Genomic DNA, 19,112 nt, shown 5'->3' with positions numbered 1-19,112 from the left:
TTATGTCCTCGTTGTCCACGGGAATGGTACCGGAGGATTGGAGGGAGGTGAATGTTGTTCCCTTGTTCAAAAAAGGTAGTAGGAATAGTCCAGGTAATTATAGACCAGTGAGTCTTACGTCTGTGGTGGGAAAGCTGTTGGAAAGGATTCTTAGAGATAGGATCTATAGGCATTTAGAGAATCATGGTCTGATCAGGGACAGTCAGCATGGCTTTGTGAAGGGCAGATCGTGTCTAACAAGCTTGATAGAGTTCTTTGAGGAGGTGACCAGGCATATAGATGAGGGTAGTACAGTGGATGTGATCTATATGGATTTTAGTAAGGCATTTGACAAGGTTCCACACGGTAGGCATATTCAGAAAGTTAGAAGGCATGGGATCCAGGGAAGTTTGGCCAGGTGGATTCAGAATTGGCTTGCCTGCAGAAGGCAGAGGGTGGTAGTGGAGGGAGTACATTCAGATTGGAGGATTGTGACTAGTGGTGACCCACAAGGATCTGTTCTGGGACCCCTACTTTTCGTGATTTTTATTAACGACCTGGATGTGGGAGTAGAAGGGTGAGTTGGCAAGTTTGCAGATGACACAAAGGTTGGTGGTGTTGTAGATAGTGTAGAGGATTGTCGAAGATTGCAAAGAGACATTGACAGGATGCAGAAGTGGGCTGAGAAGTGGCAGATGGAGTTCAACCCAGAGAAGTGTGAGGTGGTACACTTTGGAAGGACAAACTCCAAGGCAGAGTACAAAGTAAATGGCAGGATACTTGGTAGTATGGAGAAGCAGAGGGATCTCGGGGTACATGTCCACAGATCCCTGAAAGTTGCCTCACAGGTGGATAGGGTAGTTAAGAAAGCTTATGGGGTGTTAGCTTTCATAAGTCGAAGGATAGAGTTTAAGAGTCGCGATGTAATGATGCAGCTCTACAAAACTCTGGTTAGGCCACACTTGGAGTACTGTGTCCAGTTCTGGTCACCTCACTATAGGAAGGATGTGGAAGCATTGGAAAGGGTACAGAGGAGATTTACCAGGATGCTGCCTGGTTTAGAAGGTATGCATTATGATCAGAGATTAAAGGAGCTAGGGCTTTACTCTTTGGAGAGAAGGAGGATGAGAGGAGACATGATAGAGGTGTACAAGATAATAAGAGGAATAGATAGAGTCAACAGCCAGCGCCTCTTCCCCAGGGCACCACTGCTCAATACAAGAGGACATGGCTTTAAGGTAAGGGGTGGGAAGTTCAATGGGGATATTAGAGGAAGGTTTTTTTTACTCAGAGAGTGGTTGGTGTGTGGAATGCACTGCCTGAGTCAGTGGTGGAGGCAGATACACTAGTGATGTTTAAGAGACTACTGGACAGGTATATGGAGGAATCTGAGGTGGGGGCTTATATGGGAGGCAGGGTTTGAGGGTCGGCACAACATTGTGGGCCGAAGGGCCTGTACTGTGCTGTACTATTCTATGTTCTATAAAGTCAACAGGTGTTTCCAGCACAGTCAGAAAAATATCTCCAGGTCGTCTACATTGCAATTCCCTTTTGCTATAATGACTGCATGGCTACAATTGAATTTCTTGTGCAATGACCAGAATTATTTGTTATTTTTTCCCCTTTAGAAATTATGAGGCACAAGGAGTTCCACAACCAAAGAAATATGTTCAGATAATGTATGACTTTGTCGCAAGGAATGCCAGTGAACTCTCTGTCCTAAAGGATGAAATATTGGAGGTGAGAAAGTATTCCCTATATGTTATTTTCAGATGAATGCATGTATTTTAACAAAATTTAAATTATTTTTTGCGTCTAATCAAGGGAAACATTTATGACTCTTGTTGTGTCACAGTCCAACTGAAAACTATCTTGTACCTTATCCACTTGGCCAAGTCATCAGGAGAAAGCACCTAGGAGTAATTTTCCTGGTTTACAGTTACTGGGACCAATTGTTCATCCCATCTGCTGAGTTAAGAACATAAGAGCATAAAAAATAGGAGCAGGAGTAGGCCATCTGGCCCGTCGAGCCTGCTCTGCCATTCAATAAGATCATGGCTGACCTGGCCATGGTCTCATCTCCACCTATCTGCCTTTTACCCATAACCCTTAATTCCCCTACTATGCAAAAATCTATCCAACCTTGTCTTAAATATATTTACTGAGGTAGCCTCCACTACTTCATCTGGCAGAGGATTCCATAGATTAACTGCTCTTGGCGAAAAGCAGTTCCTCCTCATCTCCACCCTTAATCTACTCCTTGAATCCTGAGGCTATGTCCCCTAGTTCTAGTCTCAACTACCAGTGGAAACAACTTTCCTGCCTCTATCTTATCTATCCCTTTCATAATTTGATATGTTTCCATAAGATCTCCTCTCATTCTTCTGAATTCCAGAGAGTACAGTCCAGTCCTATCTCTCCTTGTAATCTAACACCCTTACCAATCGGAATTAACTTGGTGAACCTCCTCTGCACCACCTCCAAAGCCAGTATATCCTTCCTCAAGTAAGGAGACCAGAACTGCATGCAGTACTCCAGGTGCGGCCTTACCAGTACCCTGTATAGTTTCAGCATAACCTCCCTGCTCTTAAATTCAATCCCTCTAGCAATGAAGGCCAACATTCCTTTTGCCATCTTGATAGCCTGCTGCACCTGCAAACTAACCTTTTGTGATTCATACACAAACACTTCCAAGTCCCTCTGCACAGCAGCATGCTGCAATTTTTTACCAGTTTAATAATTATCTACTCTTTCATTCTTCCTTCCAAAGTCGATGACCTCACATTTACCAACATTGTACTCCATCTGCCAGACCCTTGCCCATTCACTTAACCTATCTATATCTCTCTGCAGACTCTTCATATCTTCTGCACAATTTGCTTTTCCACTCAATTTAGTATCATCGGCAAACTTAGATACACTACATTCCGTCCCCTCTTCCAGATCATTAATATATATTGTGAACAGTCGCAGGCCCAACACGGACTGCTGTGGCACACCACTCACCACTGATTGCCAACCAGAGTAACACCCAAATATCCATTCACTCTGCTTTCTATTAGTTAACCAATCCTCTATCCATGCTAATATGTCACCCCCAACTCTATGCATCTTTATCTTATGGATAAGCCTTTTATGCAGCAACTTATTGAATGCCTTCTGGAAATCCAAGTAAATAACGTTCATCTGTTCCCCTCTATCCACTGCACTTGTTATATTCTCAAAGATTCCGGTAAGCTTATCAAACAGGACCTGTCTTTGCTGAATCCATGCTGTGTCTGCCTGATGGATCCATTTCTTTCCAGATGCCTCGCTATTTCTTCTTTAATGATAGATTCAAGCATTTTCCCAACTACAGATGTTAAACTAACTGGCCTATAGTTACCTGCCTTTTGCCTACATCCTTTTTTGAACAGTGGCATGACATTCGCCATCTTCTAATCCACTAAGACCTGCCCAAAGTCCAGTGAATTTTGGTAAATTATCACCAAAGCCTACAAAATAACTTCTGCCATTTCTTTTAGTACCATGGGATGCATTCCAGCAGGGCCAGGGGACTTATCTATCTTCAGCCCCATGTTTGCTCACACTACCTCTTTAGTGATAGCTATTACATCGAGGTCCTCACCTCCCATCGCATCCATAACATCTCTCTTTGGCATGTTAGAAGTGTCCTCCACCATGAAGACCGTCACAAAATAGTCATTTAAAGCCTCCGCCATTTCTTCATTACCAATATCAATTCCCCCTTCTCATCCTCCAAGTGACCCATGTTCACCTTAGCCACCCTTTTCTGCTTTATATAATTATAACTTTTACTATCTATTTTTATAGTTTGTGCTAGTTTATTTTCATAATCTAGCTTCCCTTTCTTTATTGCTCACTTAGTGGTTCTTTGTTGCTTTTTAAAGTTTTCCCAATCTTCTAGTTTCCCGCTACTCTTGGCGACTTTGTATGCAAGCTTTTAGTTTGATGCCTTCCTTTATTTCCTTAGTTATTCTGGCTCCCCACCCTTACTGTCCTTGCTTTTAACTATAATATACTTCTGTTGAGCACCGTGAAAAATCTCTTTGAAAGTTCAGCCAACTCAGTGTAAAAATCTGGTCTTTGAGACACGCACTACTAGAATATATGGTGTGTTTATTCAATTGTTGGAGCTCTGTTTACCTACTCCATAATCTTTGATACTTCACCTCACCTCTCCTTGAGTTTACTATAATCAGGAAATCAAGCCAGTTTACTAAATATTCCATTTTAATTTGGTGTTGTGTGGAACTGTTAATTATTTCATTCAGGCCTTGTTTTTACATTTATCAAAGCTGCTAGTCTGCTGTCTTATCTTTAATCTGTGTTTACATTCTTGAAAAGAGGTAACAATTACAAGGTTATAATCATAAGATTACTGAGAAGGAGCCTCTGCTCTTTCTGGGAGTGCTGCCAGTAAATGGTGTTGATCAGATTGTCATTGGCCTACACAGACAAGGTTAGGCATGTCTCCTTTGGTCACAACAGCACCAAGATTTCTCACCTGTCACCAAAAGATCAGAGTGTGTTCTGGTCCAGAATCAACCATGTGTGCTTTCTCAAAATGGTTCCCAGATAGAAACTGGGAACCGTTCAATTAATCCTAACATGGCTCAGCAAATACTAAAGTTTGAAAATTGATCTACAGAGAAATGCAAATATTATCATTTTCCTGTTACAGCCTGCATTCTAACTAGTTCACCACTCCCTAGTATGGTTCACAGCTCTCCTACCTTTCCCTGGCTCCTTCTATTACTCCTTCATTTCATCTACCATTCCCTTACCTATCCCATGCCAGGTTCCAATCATTTCACTTTCCCATCTTTTATCCATTTCTTTCACTTCCTCTCCTCCCTCTTCCCTTCCCTGTATGAATTTTTTTCAGATGCAACCCTCTATTGTCTCTTCCTCCATTTCCACCCTTACCCAGTTTACTGTTTCTCTCTGTTTATGGGGTTGTTTGTTCCTTTATGAGTCATCTCCTTTACTCAATGTTGAAAAACTTGTAAGTTCAGAATTTAGAAGCTTAGAAATTGGCATGTTGGAGCTTGAAGACTCATACGGCCAGATTTGGGAACACCTTCTTTCCAACTGTGATAAGACTGCTGAACGGATCCTGACCCGGATCTGGACCGTACCCTCCAAATATCCGGACCTGTATCTCGGCTTTTTTTGCACTACTTTACTTTCCATTTTTCTATTTTCTATTTATGATTTATAATTTAAATTTTTAATATTTACTATCGATTTGTAATCCAGGGAGCAGGAAGCGCAGAATCAAATATCGCTATGATCATTGTACGTTCTAGTATCAATTGTCTGGCGACAATAAAGTATAAGTATAAAGTATGCTGTCTGGGTCGTGGATGTGGCTCTATGATGGTGGCAAAAGTTCCAGCTGAGACAAACACGAAACTGTATTTTTTAATAGAAGGCTTATTCCTATACAGTGAAAATATTTAACTGATAGAGACCATGGAATCTCATAGACAGTTTTTGCTGGTTAGTTCCTTTCAGACAAACTTAGTGGTCTTGGTGTTCCGAAGTGCTTTGGTGATGGAGGAAATCCCCACATAGATTCATTATTAGAAAAATCAACCTTGTATCCCAGTAGATTTTTGTACCTCATTAAAGGGGCAAAATTAGTCTCTCAATGTTAGTAAAATCAGCTTCAGAGGAGGCTCATCAACTTGACAGTCAACTCTACAGATTAGATTAGATTAGATTATGAGGACACTCAGTCCTCGTTTATTGTCATTTAGAAATGCATGCATTGAAAAATGATACAATGTTCCTCCAGAAAGTTATCACAAAAACACAGGACAAAACAAGACTAAAACTGACAAAACCACATAATTATAACATATAGTTACAACAGTGCAAAACAATGTCGTAATTTGATAAAGAGCAGACCATGGGCATGGTAAAAAAAAGTTTCAAGTCCCGATAGCCTAATCATCTCACGCAGACAGAAGCACCAGAAACTTGCCAATGCAGCACCCTGGAAGCACCCCACCGCAGCTGACTGAGTCCGTGGGAAAACTTCGAGCCTCTGACCAGCCCTCCGGCACCGAGCACCAAGCACCATCTCTGCCAATGCTTCGACCCCGCCCCAACCACCGAGCAACAAGCAAAGCCGAAGACCCGGGGCCTTCCCCTCCGGAGATCCTGGATCACACAGTAGCAGCAGCAGCGAAACAGGCATTTCAGAAGTTTCACCAGATGTTCCTCCTTGCTCTCACGTCTGTCTCCATCAAATCAGGATTGTGCACAGCACCCTACGACAGATAACAGATATCATTCACCGGAGTGGCCGCTGCAAGCTGTGTCGCGCCGCCATCTTCTCCTCCCTCGCTGAAGAGGTGTTTTAGAAAATGTGCTGCCCTTTTGCTGTCCATGTGCTTTTAATCACAGGCAGACCAATTTTACCCCTTTTTTAATAATGTACAAAAAATCTACTTTAGTACAATTTTTTTTTAAACTGGTGATGTGTTCCAACCCATGACAGACTGTCAAAGAATGTACACCTATTCTGCAATAATAAGGATAGGTAGAACACAAGATTTCTTTTAAAAGTGCATTGAAAGGGTGACCTGCAAAACTATATACGTTCAAGATCAAATGTCATTATTTCCAAATAATAATTGCTACACCCCAAAGATACTGCTGTAAAAAAGGATTTTCTTTTACTGCACCGTTGATGATATTGCAATGTTAAGTGGGTGTTACTTTAGTCTACTGCCACCAAGTCCTCTGACCACTAGGTGTCACTGTCCTGATTTTATTCCAATTGCAGGGCTGAAAGCAATTGTTTCAACTTAAAACATTGCTGGAAAGGTTTAAATTTAAAATCAAGTTTTGAAATCAATATTCCACCTCCAACCTTTAGATATTATGATAAATTTGCAAAATATAGTTTCTAATTTGTAATCCATTGATGTATTTCATGGCTCTGTCTGTCTAAGTAGACAATGGATGCGCCCAGTTCCAGGGGACAGACCTGGGCGATGAATATGGAGATCTTGAGCTGCCCAGACATCAAGATCGCCCTCTCGGCCTCACAGATGTGGTTCAAAGGAATGCGAAGCAGTATATTTGGCATCAGCTTGGCTGCGGGAGCTGCCGGGAGGTGACGTGATACGTCATCCAACCGCCTTAGGGGCACCACTCCGGATTTGTGTAGGGTTTACTCCTTAGCCTTCTCTTCTCCCGAACATACCCACAAGGCAGTGGGATCCGTAACCCTGGGTAGGGGCCCATACCGGACACTGTCAGCCGGAGCCAGCTGAGCCCGGGACTCGTGTAAGGCAAGGTCGTCATGCCCTGTAGTAGTGACATATGGAGCCACTACCCACTACCCACGTGTATTTATGGACTTGGAATATGAAGATCTATCACTATTTGATCTGTTCCAACTCTTTGAGGCGCTTTCTATTTTAATTTTACTCCACTTTCTATCCTTGGAACCCTAGAAGATTCTATTTTCAAACATATTTCCAGTTTCCTTCTGACTATTGTGATTACATCTGCTTCCTCTTTTCAAACTATTCATTCCAGCTATAAGTTCTCCCCATCTGTTTTGTTTCATTTTTCAATTCTCCTAAATATGATTATTAACCTCTCTGAGAATGGATACACATCCCTTTTGAATTAACATTCCCAGCAGACATTGTCCTCATTGGTCCAATGTTGAAGAAATGGGACAACAGTTTCGACCACCATGAGACTTTACTCTCCATTTTCTCTCCTTGGACCTCTGATAAAACAAATATCCATGCAAAACCCCTTTATTTGATCTGCTCTTATCGCCTTTGTGACCATTGCTTTGTTCAAGGTTTCCTTGGATTTTATGACTAGTTCGTAGACTTCAGTCTCACTCTCCCTTCACTACACTCACATTCAGTCAGGATCATGGTTCCCATTCTAGGTTCCCCACTAATGTGGCTTGTAGCAAACAGAACCACTCTGAACAGGCAGGGAAAGCAATTAGAAAAGAAATTCCAGAAATTGGAAAAATCTAAACTAATCTAAAATCGATCTCCATTCTCTCTCTCTCTGAAGGTGGTCGAGGAAAACAAGCAATGGTGGAAGCTGAAGAGCAAACTTGATGAGGTTGGATATGTGCCCTTTAATATGCTCAATCCTGTGAATTTGGAAGATATTCCAAGCCATTCTGAAAATTCTTACAATGCGGTGAGTGATGTTGAACAAAAGTAAAGTCTAAATGCTAAATGTTAGTTTATTTATTGATTGAGATACAGCGCGGAATAGTCCCTTCCGGACCTTCGAGCCGCACCATCCAGCAATCCACCAATTTAATCCTACCCTAATCACGGGACAATTTACAATGACCAATTAACCTACCAACCGGTAGGACTGAGGGAGGAAACCAGAGCAGCCGGGGGAAACCCATGTGGTCACGGGGAGAACGTACAAACTCCTTACAGGCAGTGGAGGGAAATATGTTTGAGCTGTTCCTTGTAGCCAGTGCTACTGTGTTCATATTATGTTTATATAATATTTCTTCAAATTTCCTCGAATACTGAATATTTCTGGTGAGACAATTCACTTCAATCCGAAGGGAAGTGGTAGAGTTGGTTAGTGAATATTTGTCTGTTAAGTTAGACTGTGGCCCAGATAATTGAGGATGATGCATTTAAGCAGGGTTCAACTTACCATGTCAATCTTTGTTTAGTCAATACTTATAAGGTTTCTTTTTGGACATTGTATGGTGGGATAGATAGGAAAAGGAATTTGGCAGAATTCGAGTTGATATAAAGTGGGAATGAATCTGTTTTTCAGGATGATTCCCCTAGTAAGTACTTTGTTGTTCCTTTTTTGTGCCTTGTGGCGCATTGGGTGGCATTTTTGCCATTTCCTAAGCATTTGTCAGTTTTTTTACAAGGGCAACTTACTAGCTCAACGCTCAACCCAGCATGAATGGAATGTGTGTGAGGGGCTGGCCGGATTCGAACCCGGGACCATTCACCTCAAGGTCCACTGCTGAGTACTTTAACCCTCATTTTGAACCTTACATCAGGAAATTATTGCTGACAGTTGAGAAGATCAGCTAGAAAGCTTAGGATGGTGGGAGAGAAACACAAGCCAAGCTGAAAACACACCACGTCTGACTACAGTCTCAACACCAACCAACATCACCACCACCACCACCAAGCCACCAAACCTGCCAAAGTACTGTAATCGGCTGGGTTGATCATACCCAAACTATTTGAGTGTCCAGGATAAGCGCACATGCACAGCAAAGTAACTTAAGTCTAATTTGTCATCATAAAAATAGAAAACACAAATAAACCACATTAAAAAATATAGTAAATCACAAAGATTTCCACAAAGATTTCAGGGCTTGTGATTCTTAGTCATCACTTGATCGTTGCTGTTGTCGGGGGAACTCCAAATTCCAGCTCACTTGTGAAATCACCCAGGATCCTCGCACCAATCGTGAGTCCTTGGTCTACGGAGTGAAGTCCCAAAGAACCAAGAGAAAGATACCCCAATAAATAGGAGTTCCACAAGTGTAAACAGACACAAAGAGACAGACAAACTCTTTGATTAAGCAACACACATAAAAATTGCTGGTGAATGCAGCAGGCCAGGCAGCATCTATAGGAAGAGGTACAGTCGCCGTTTTGGGCCGAGACCCTTCGTCAGGACTAACTGAAAGGAGAGATAGCAAGAGATTTGAAAGTGGGAGGGGGAGGGGGAGATCCGAAATGATAGGAGAAGACAGGAGGGGGAGGGGGATGGAGCTAAGAGCTGGAAAGTTGATTGGCAAAAGGGATAAGAGAAGATCATGGGACGGGAGGCTTTGTTCTCATGCCATTAACTCAGCCTGGTTTCTTTCATTTAAACAACACATGTGTTCATTAACACAGTGTTCAGCATGTCCTTATAAATCAATTAGACTCTTTAATGGTCACTCCTTGTCCATGTCCACCGATGTTTTGGATTTAACATTCCTTTAGTTGCAAAAGAACATTAATATTATGTATAAGTGATAAGCTCAAATCCAAAAAATAATCTATCAAGCTAATTTGACAGACAGTAAGAAAGTATCCCTCAACCTAGCTCTCAAAGGGACCAACAAACATTTAGTCATTAACAAACATCCTCATGTTAATGGTGCTTGAGACTAAGAAACAATCCAGCTGCTATCAGCAAGCAATAGATATTAACATACTGACAGTGTTTAACTTGCACAGTCACTACATTCTATGAGCTCACAAAGAGTTAAATTATCACTTAGAACTGATTCAGGTTTTCATCCAATATTTTACGAAATTTAATACAACACAGTACACCCATTGATGTTGCTTCACCTGTGTCCCAAAACACTGATTTTTTTTATCAGTGTCTTGCTTAGTGACAAATGCGGAAGAGGAGAAGAGGTCAGAGGAAGGAACTAACATCAGACTGGGGCAGAAAGTTTTTGGAACTGCATGGAAGAACAAGACAGGGTAAGAATGGGGTGGAGAAGAGATTTCAGGTGGAGGAGAAAGGACAGGTTAATGCATCCAGATGTAGTTCTCAAACCCCTCTCAACATTCATCATTGTGCAATGCTCCTAAATGAAGATGTTGGAAGCTCATGTGGTCTTTTTATTGGTTATAAACCATTGCCTGCATGCACTTCAATCCTATCCATAGTGGTTACTTGCATACAATTTTACAGTTTTTATTTATTGCTTTCAACTTGAGGCTGCAATAAAATGTTTACTGTTCTTTACTGTGCAGCCCACATTTTCCATCCTGGCTGCTTTGCTACACTTTGTGTGCCTTTTGATTCAATTTAGAAGTAATTGGCTCCCCATTATGGAGGAGCAGATATCCTTTTGTTTTTTTCCTTTAACCATTGCTTTGCAGAGGAAGATGAACATCCTGTACTTAATAAGAGCACTGCCTCGTTGTAATACTACTGTATAACTTAATGAAACTAACTAATACTTCATCAAAAATTACTTACTTTAGGGAGGTCCTCGGTACAAAGGAGAGATGAACGCCCGAGGAATGGGGCCTGGTGCTTCAACTGGACATTATGTCACCCCTGGTCACATGAGGCACGGAAGTCATGAGCTACCAGGAATGGCCAGCAGGCCTTTTGGAAGGGATAAGGAACGTAAGTGAGGTCAAAATCAAACTCCACGTAAACTCTGTTTAAAACTGTTGTCTAGTGGGAACAATGTGAAATAACGTTTTATTATAAATTATTCTTTTATAAAGGGAAGTCACTTCCTTGAGTCTTATAATACGACCACAAGACTCATGAGCAGAATTAGGCCATTCAGCCCATTGAGTCTGCTCCACCATTCAATCATGGCTGATCTATTATCCCTCTTAACTCCATTCTCTTTCATTTCTGCAAAACCTGTAACGTCCTTAAAAAGCAAGAATCTATCAGCCTCCGCTTTAAGTATACCCAATGATTGGCCTCCATAGCTGTATATGGGCATGAATTCCATAGAGTCACCACCTTCTGGCTAAAGAAATTCCTCCTCAACTGGGTTCTAAAGTAACATCTTTGTATTCCAAGGCTCTGCCCTCCAGTCCCAGATATCCCAACTATAGGAGACATCCTCTCTACATCCACTCTATCTACGCCTTTCAATATTCAATAGGTTTCAATGACATTCTCCCTCATTCTTCTAAACTCCAGTACATACATGCCCAGAGCTTTCAAGTACTCTTCATACATTAACCCTTTTATTCTTTTGAACCTCCTCTGACCCTTTCCAATGCCATAACATTGTTTCTTAGATAAGGGGCCCAAAATTGCTCACAGTACACTGTGTGGTCTGACCAATGCGTTATAAAGCCTCAGCATCATATTCCCGTTCTTACATGAGCAGAATTAGGCCATTTGGCCCATTGAGTCTGCTCCACCATTTTATCATGGCTAATCCAATTTTCCTCTCAACTCCAATCTCCTGCCTTCTCCCCGTATCCCTTCATGCCCTGACTAATCAAGAATATAGCAACCTCTGCCTTAAATATACATAAAGACGTGACCTCCGCAGTTGCCTGTGGCAAAGAATTCCAGATTCACCACCCTCTGGCAAAAGAAATTCCTCCTCATCTCCATTCTAAAAGGACGCCTCACTATTCTGAGGCTGTGTCCTCTGGTTTACTCTCCCACCATATGAAACATCCTCTCTACATCCACTCTATCAAGGTCTTTCACCATTCAATAGATAAGTATATTCTAGTCCTCTCAAAATTAAGCAGTGGAGGCTACCTCAATAAATATATTCAAGACAAGGTTAGATAGATTTTTGCAAAGTAGGGGAATTAAGGGTTGTGGGGAAAAGGCAGGTAGGTGGAGGTGAGTCCATGGCCAGATCAGCCATGATCTTATTGAATGGCGGAGCAGGTTCCACGGGCCAGATGGCCGACTCCTGATCTTATTTCTTATGTTCATATGAATGCTAACATTGCATTTGCCTTCCTTAACAACAGCTCAACCTGCAAGTTAACCTTTAGGAATTCCTGCATGAGAACCCCAAAGTCCCTTCACACATCTGATTTTTGAATTTTCTCCCCGTTTTGGAAATACCATAATGCATTCCCTACAATATATTCCATATGTCACTTTTTTGCCCATTCTCCTAATCTGTCTAAGCCCTTCTGCAAACTCACTTCTTCCTCAACACTACTTGCTCCTCCACCTATTTTCGTGTTGAATTGACATCCTTCACATACAAACGTACATGTGGAGTAAAAATCTTTACATTACGTCTCTGTCTAAATGTGCAAAGTGTAATCATAGTAATTTATAATAATTTATAATAAATAGAACAGTAAATTTAATACAGAGTACACTCAAATCAGCATGAGTTAATCAGTCTGATGGCCTTGTGGAAGAAGCTGTCCCGAAGCCTGTTGGTCCTGGCTTTTATGCTGTGGTACCGTTTCCCAGACGGTAGCAGCTGGAATAGATAGTGGTTGGGGTGACTCGGGTCCCCAATGATCCTTGGGGCCCTCTTTTCACACCTGTCCTTGTAAATGTCCTGAATCATGGGAAGTTCACAACTACAGATGCACTGGGCTGTCCGCAACACTCTCTGCAGAGTCCTGTGATTAAGGGAGGTACAGTTCCAATACCAGGCAGTGATGCAGCCAGTCAGAATGCTCTCAATTGTGCCCCTGTAGAAAGTTCTTAGGATTTGGGGGTCCATACCAAATTTTCTCAACCATCTGAGGTGAAAGAGACGCCGTTGTGCCTTTTTCACCATCCAAATGGTGTGTACAGACCATGTGAGGTCCTCGGTGATGTGGATGCTGAGGAATTTAAAGCTGTTTGCCCTCTCAACCCCAGATCCATTGATGTCAATAGGGGTTAGCCTGTTTCCATTCCTCCTGTAATCCACAACCAGCTCCTTTGTTTTTGCAACATTGAGGGAGAAGTTGTTTTCTTGACACCACTGTGTCAGGGAGATGACTTCTTCTCTGTAGGCCACCTTGTTATTGTTTGAGATTCGTCTGCAATGTTTGTTATGAGGCCATCAATTTCATCGTCCAAATTATTGACATATGACGTGAAAAGAAGCTATCCCAACACCGACCCCTTTGGAGCACCACTAGTCACCAGCAGCCCACTAGAAAAGGCCCCATTTATTCCCACTTTTTGGCTCCTGCCAGATAGCCAATTTTCTGTCCATGCTAGTATCTTTCCCTTAATACCATGGGTTCTTATCTTGTTTAGTAGCCTTGTATGTACTATCCTGTCAAAGGCCTTCAGTAAATCCAAGTAAATAATATAAACTGACACACCTTTGTCTGTCCTGCAACACACACAAAATGCTGGTGGAACACAGCAGGCCAGGCAGCATCAACAGGAAGAAGTACAGTCGACGTTTCGGGCCGATACCCTCCGTCAGGACTAACTGAAAAAAGAGATAGTAAGAGATTTGAAAGTGGGAGGGGGAGGGGGAGATCCAAAATGATAGGAGAAGACAGGAGGGGGAGGGATGAAGCTAAGAACTGGAAAGTTGATTGGCAAAAGGGATACAGAGCTGGAGCAGGGGGAGGATCATGGGACGGGAGGCCTAGGGAGAAAGAAGGGGGGAGGGGAGCCCAGAGGAAGATGAAGAGCAGGCAAGGAGTGAAAGTGAGAGGGAAAGAGGGAGAGAAAAAAGGGGAGAGTAATAATTTAAAAAATAAATAAGGAATGGGGTAAGAAGGGGAGGCGGGGCATTAACGGAAGTTAGAGTAATCAATGTTCATGCCATCAGTTTGGAGGCTACCCAGATGGAATATAAGATGTTGTTCCTCCAACCTGAGTGTGGCTTCATCTTTACAATAGAGGAGGCCGTGGATAGACATGTCAGAATGGGAATGGGATGTGGAATTAAAATGTGTGGCCACTGGGAGATCCTGCTTCCTCTGACGGACAGAGCGTAGGTGTTCAGCGAAACGCTCTCCCACTCTGCGTCGGGTCTCACCAATATATAGAAGGCCACACCGGGAGCACCGGATGCAGTATATCACCCCAGCGGACTCACAGGTGAAGTATTGCCTCACCTGGAAGGACTGTCTGTGGCCCTGAATGGTGGTGAGGGAGGAAGTGTAAGGGCATGTGTAGCACTTGTTCTGCTTACAAGGGTAAGTGCCGGGAGGGAGATCAGCGGGGACGAATGGACAAAGGAGTCGCGTGGGGTGAGGGGGAGATGTGCTTGGTGGTGGGATCCCGTTGGAGGTGGCGGAAGTTACGGAGAATTATATGTGGGACCTGGAGGCTGGTGGGGTGGTAGGTGAGGACAAGGAGAACCCTATCCCTAGTGGAGTGGCGGGAGGATGGGGTGAGAGCAGATGTATGTGAAATGGGAGAGTACATTTGAGAGCAGAGTTGATGGTAGAGGAAGGGAAGCCCCTTTCTTTAAAAAAGGAGGACATCTCCTTCATCCTGGGATGAAAAGCCTCATCCTGAGAGCAGTTGCGGTGGAGACAGAGGAATTGCGAGAAGGGGATGGCATTTTTGCAAGAGATAGGGTGAGAAGAGGAATAGTCCAGATAGCTGTGAAAGTCAGTAGGCTTATAGTAGACATCAGTAGATAAGCTGTCTCCAGAGATAGAGACAGAAAGATCAAGAAAGGGGAGGGAGGTGTCAGTAATGGACCAGGTAAATTTGAGGGCAGGGTGAAAGTTGGAGGCAAAGTTAATGAAGTCAATGAGCTCAGCATGCGTGCAGGAAGCAGCGCCAATGCAGTCGTCGATGTAGCGAAGGAAAAGTGGAGGACGGATACCAGTATAGGCTTGGAACATGGATTGTTCCACAAAGCCAACAAAAAGGCAGGCATAGCTGGGACCCATACGGGTGCCCATGACTACACCTTTGGTTTGGAGGAATTAGGAGGAGCCAAAGGAGAAATTATTCAGAGTAAAGACTAATACCGCTAGACGGAAGAGAGTGGTGGTAGAGGGGAACTAGTTAGGTCTGGAATCCAAAAAGAAGCGGAGAGCTTTGAGACCTTCCTGGTGGGGGATGGAGGTGCATAGTGAGTGGACAATCATGGTGAAAATAAGGTGGTGGGGGCCAGGGAACTTTTAAAGATCCACAAACCTGCCTGTCCAGGTAGACCCATTGTCTCAGCTTGCTCCTGCCCCAATGAACTCATTTCTGCATACCTCGACACTGTTTTATCCCCCCGCCCCCGTTCAATCCCTTCCCACCTATATTTGTTTCACTTCTCACGCTCTGAATTTTTCCAATGATTTTAAGTTCCCTGGCCCTCTCCCCCTGTCCCCCATACCGAATGGTGATGCAGCCAGTTAGAATGCTCATCATGGTACATCAGTAGAAACTTGCAAATGTTGTTGTTGACGTACAAAATCTCCTCAAACTGTAAGTGAAATATAGCTGCTGTCTTGCCTTTTTTATAGCAGCATTGATGTGTTAGCTCCAGGTTAGGTCCTCAGAGATGCTGACACTCCAGAAATTGCTCATTCTATCCAATTCTGATCTCTCTTTGATGTGTGTCCCCTCATCTTACCCTTTCTGAAGTCTACATTCAGTTCTTTGGTCCTACTGACATTTAGTTCACGGTTGTTGTGGCAACACCACTCAGCTAGCTGGTACATCTTGCTCCTGTACACCCTCTCATCACCAACTGAGATTCTGCTAACATAGTTTGTATTTTCAGCAAATTTATAGATGGTGTTTGCCCTGCGCCTTGGCACACAGTCATGGGTGGAGAGTGAGTCGAGTAATAGGCTAAGCACGCACCCCTGAGGTGTGCCAGTGTTGAGTGTCAGCGAAGCGGAGATGCTATTTCCAATCCACACCAGTTGTGGTCTTCCAGTTAGGAAGTCGATGGTCCAGTTGCAGAGAGAGGTACAGAGGCCCAGGTTCTGGAGCGTTTTTATCAGAATTGTAGGAATGCTGGTATTAAACACTGAGCTATAGTCAATAAACAGCATCTTGAATAGCTATGGAGTTGGCAGATTTTCCAATTAAGTTGTGAGGAATGAGCTGATGGCAGGGAGCTGCAAAGTTTGTGAGCAGGTTGATTGGGCGGGAATTCAACATTTAGAAGTCATAGAGTTGTAGAGAAGCATAGGATGGAAAGAGGCCCTTTGGAACACTGAGTCTGTGCTATCAAACATCAATATTTACTGTAACACTACCCCAACCTATCTATAAATTTGGCAATGACACAACTATTGTTGCCAGAATTCCAGATGGTAAAGATGGTAACATACTGGAGCAAGGTAGATCAGCTGGTTGAGTGGTGTAGCAACAACATCAGAAGGACCAAGGAATTGATTGTGAACTTCAGGAAAGCGAAGTCGAGAAAACACACAACAGTCCTCATTGAGGGATCAGCAGTTTCAAGTTCCTGAGTCTCAAAATCTCCGAGGATCTATCCTGAGCCCAACATATTGATGCAATTACAAAGAAGGCATGACAGTGGCTGTATTTCATTTGGAGTTTGAGGAGACTTGGTATGTCACAAAAGACATTTGCAAATTTCCTCAGATGTACCGTGGAGAGCATTCTAAGTGGTCGCATTACCTTCTGGTATAGAGTGGCTACTGGATCGGAAAAAGCTGCAGATAGTTACAAGTTCAGCCAGCCCCATCATGGGTAGCTTCAAAAGGTGATGCCTCAAAAAGGCAGCATCCATCATTAAGGAAAACCATCAGCCAGGTCTTGCCCTCTTTGTGTTACCATCAAGCAGGAGGTACGGGAGCCTGAAGACACACACTCAACTTCTCAGCGACAGCTTCTTCCCCTCCACCAATGGATTTCTGAATAGACAATGAACCCATGAACACTATGTTTTCCTCTCTTTTTGTAATACTTATTTAATCTAATTTTTAATATATCTAATTCTTGAATTGAATTGAAATACTTACATCTTTCATATACATGAGGGGTAAAAATCTTCATGTTACATCTCCGTCTAAATGTGCAATTTATAGTAATTTATAATAAATAGTATGTACAACAGGACAGTCAGTATAACATAGAAATATAGTTGTGTCAGCATGAATTAATTAGCCTGATGGCCTGGTGGAAGAAGCTGTCCCAGAGCCTGTTGATCCTGGCTTTTATGCTGCGGTACCGTTTCCCAGATGGTAGCAGCTGGAACAGTTTGTGGTTGGGGTGACTTGGGTCCACAGTGATCCTTTGGGCCCTTTTTACACACCTGTCTTTGTAATATCCTGAATAGTGGGAAGTTCACATCTACAGATGCGCTGGGCTGTCCGCACCACTCTCTGCAGAGTCCTTATTGTAATTTATATTCTTATTGCAATTTATAGTTTTTTAAATTATGTATTGCAATGTACTGCTACCACGAAGCAACAAATTTCACAACATATGCCTGTGATATTAAACCTGATTCTGATTCTATCCCTTGAACAACCGATCTTTAAATGGCCTTTTAGAACAGAGGTCAGGAAGAATTTTTTTTTAGCCAGAGAGTAGTGAATCTGTGGAATGCTCTGCCACAGACTGCAGTGGAGGCCAAGTCCATGGGTATATTTAAGGCGGAAGTTGATCATTTCTTAGTCAGGGCATCAAAGGATATGGCGAGAAGGCAGGTGTGTGGGGTGGGGTGGGACCCGGGATCAGTCATAATGGAATGGCAGAGCAGACTGCCTAATTCTGCTCCTATGTCTTATGATCTGATAGTAAATTATCTTCTATGCTGGAAGATATGATCCTGCTCCTCTGATCATCAACAATTCTATTGCCTTTCTATTCCAATATCCCAATCTTTCTGCATGGCTTTGTTCTGATCTCATTTGAATTCCTCACTTCCTTCACTCACTATCCGTGGCCTTGCACTTATTCATCTCTTCCGCATTATCTGGAATTCTCTTTCTATTCATATTAACTTTCTTCTTTTAAAAGACACCTCTTGGTCAAGCTTTCAACAACTTGCCTCTTTTGGCTGAGTTTATTCATTTTGAATATGCATCTGCGAAATGCTTTGGAACATATCTGTAAGTCAAACACATTATATAACCCTCATCCTTTGTTTCTAAGCCTGACTAATTCTGTCTCATATATTCCTGCAACCTGCATTGAACTGACACCAACATTTATTATTTGTACAAGGTACTGAACAAAATAAAACTCCTGAACAGTAAAACCAATGGAGATGCACTTCTTCAACTGTTTGAGAGCAAAAGATCAGCAGAGAAACCTCTGATTTTGCGCAACCTAAAACTGTCCAGGGGCACACAGAATGTCAAAATTTTCAAGTACCACAGATGAGGGCAAGTTACTGTATTTACAGGCAATTTTAAGGCTGAAGCAGTGGCGTCTTAAAACCTATTCCTATTAAAAAAGATATTTATCAACTAAATGTGTTGACTTTTTTTTTCTTAAACAGAAATAATGACTCAGATGGATGAAGTGAATGATGAACTCCGACATCTAATTACCGCACACAGCAAGACAAAGCCAGGCACACGGAATTTCCAGGTCCCAAAGCAGTCGACGATTCAGATACCTCTCGGTTATGAATCCAGCAATGAAGATGTTAAATCCTGGTTGGAAGTGAAAGGCTTCAGTAAACCGTGAGTAATATCCACAGAGTTGTATATCCTAAACGAATGAACAAAATTGACAGGGATACTTATTTT

The 19,112-nt window shown here is 42.6% G+C and overlaps 1 protein-coding gene across 3 annotated transcripts in view; it reads left to right on the top strand.

Moving 5' to 3' along the window:
- eps8l2 (EPS8 signaling adaptor L2) overlaps positions 1 to 19,112 on the top strand; it is a 213,547-nt gene that overhangs the window by 184,283 nt on the left and 10,152 nt on the right. For all 3 annotated transcript variants that reach the window (XM_063062022.1, XM_063062023.1, XM_063062021.1), the window contains exons 15-18: positions 1,608 to 1,719; positions 8,065 to 8,196; positions 10,989 to 11,136; positions 18,860 to 19,046. In XM_063062022.1, coding sequence (XP_062918092.1) covers positions 1,608 to 1,719; positions 8,065 to 8,196; positions 10,989 to 11,136; positions 18,860 to 19,046 — 579 coding nt within the window. The remainder of the gene's footprint in view (positions 1 to 1,607; positions 1,720 to 8,064; positions 8,197 to 10,988; positions 11,137 to 18,859; positions 19,047 to 19,112) is intronic.

The sequence above is a fragment of the Mobula hypostoma genome, chromosome 11 (assembly GCF_963921235.1).
Source record: "Mobula hypostoma chromosome 11, sMobHyp1.1, whole genome shotgun sequence".
NCBI classification, from domain to species: Eukaryota; Metazoa; Chordata; class Chondrichthyes; order Myliobatiformes; family Myliobatidae; genus Mobula; species Mobula hypostoma.
This window is presented reverse-complemented; position numbering and strand designations above follow the sequence as displayed.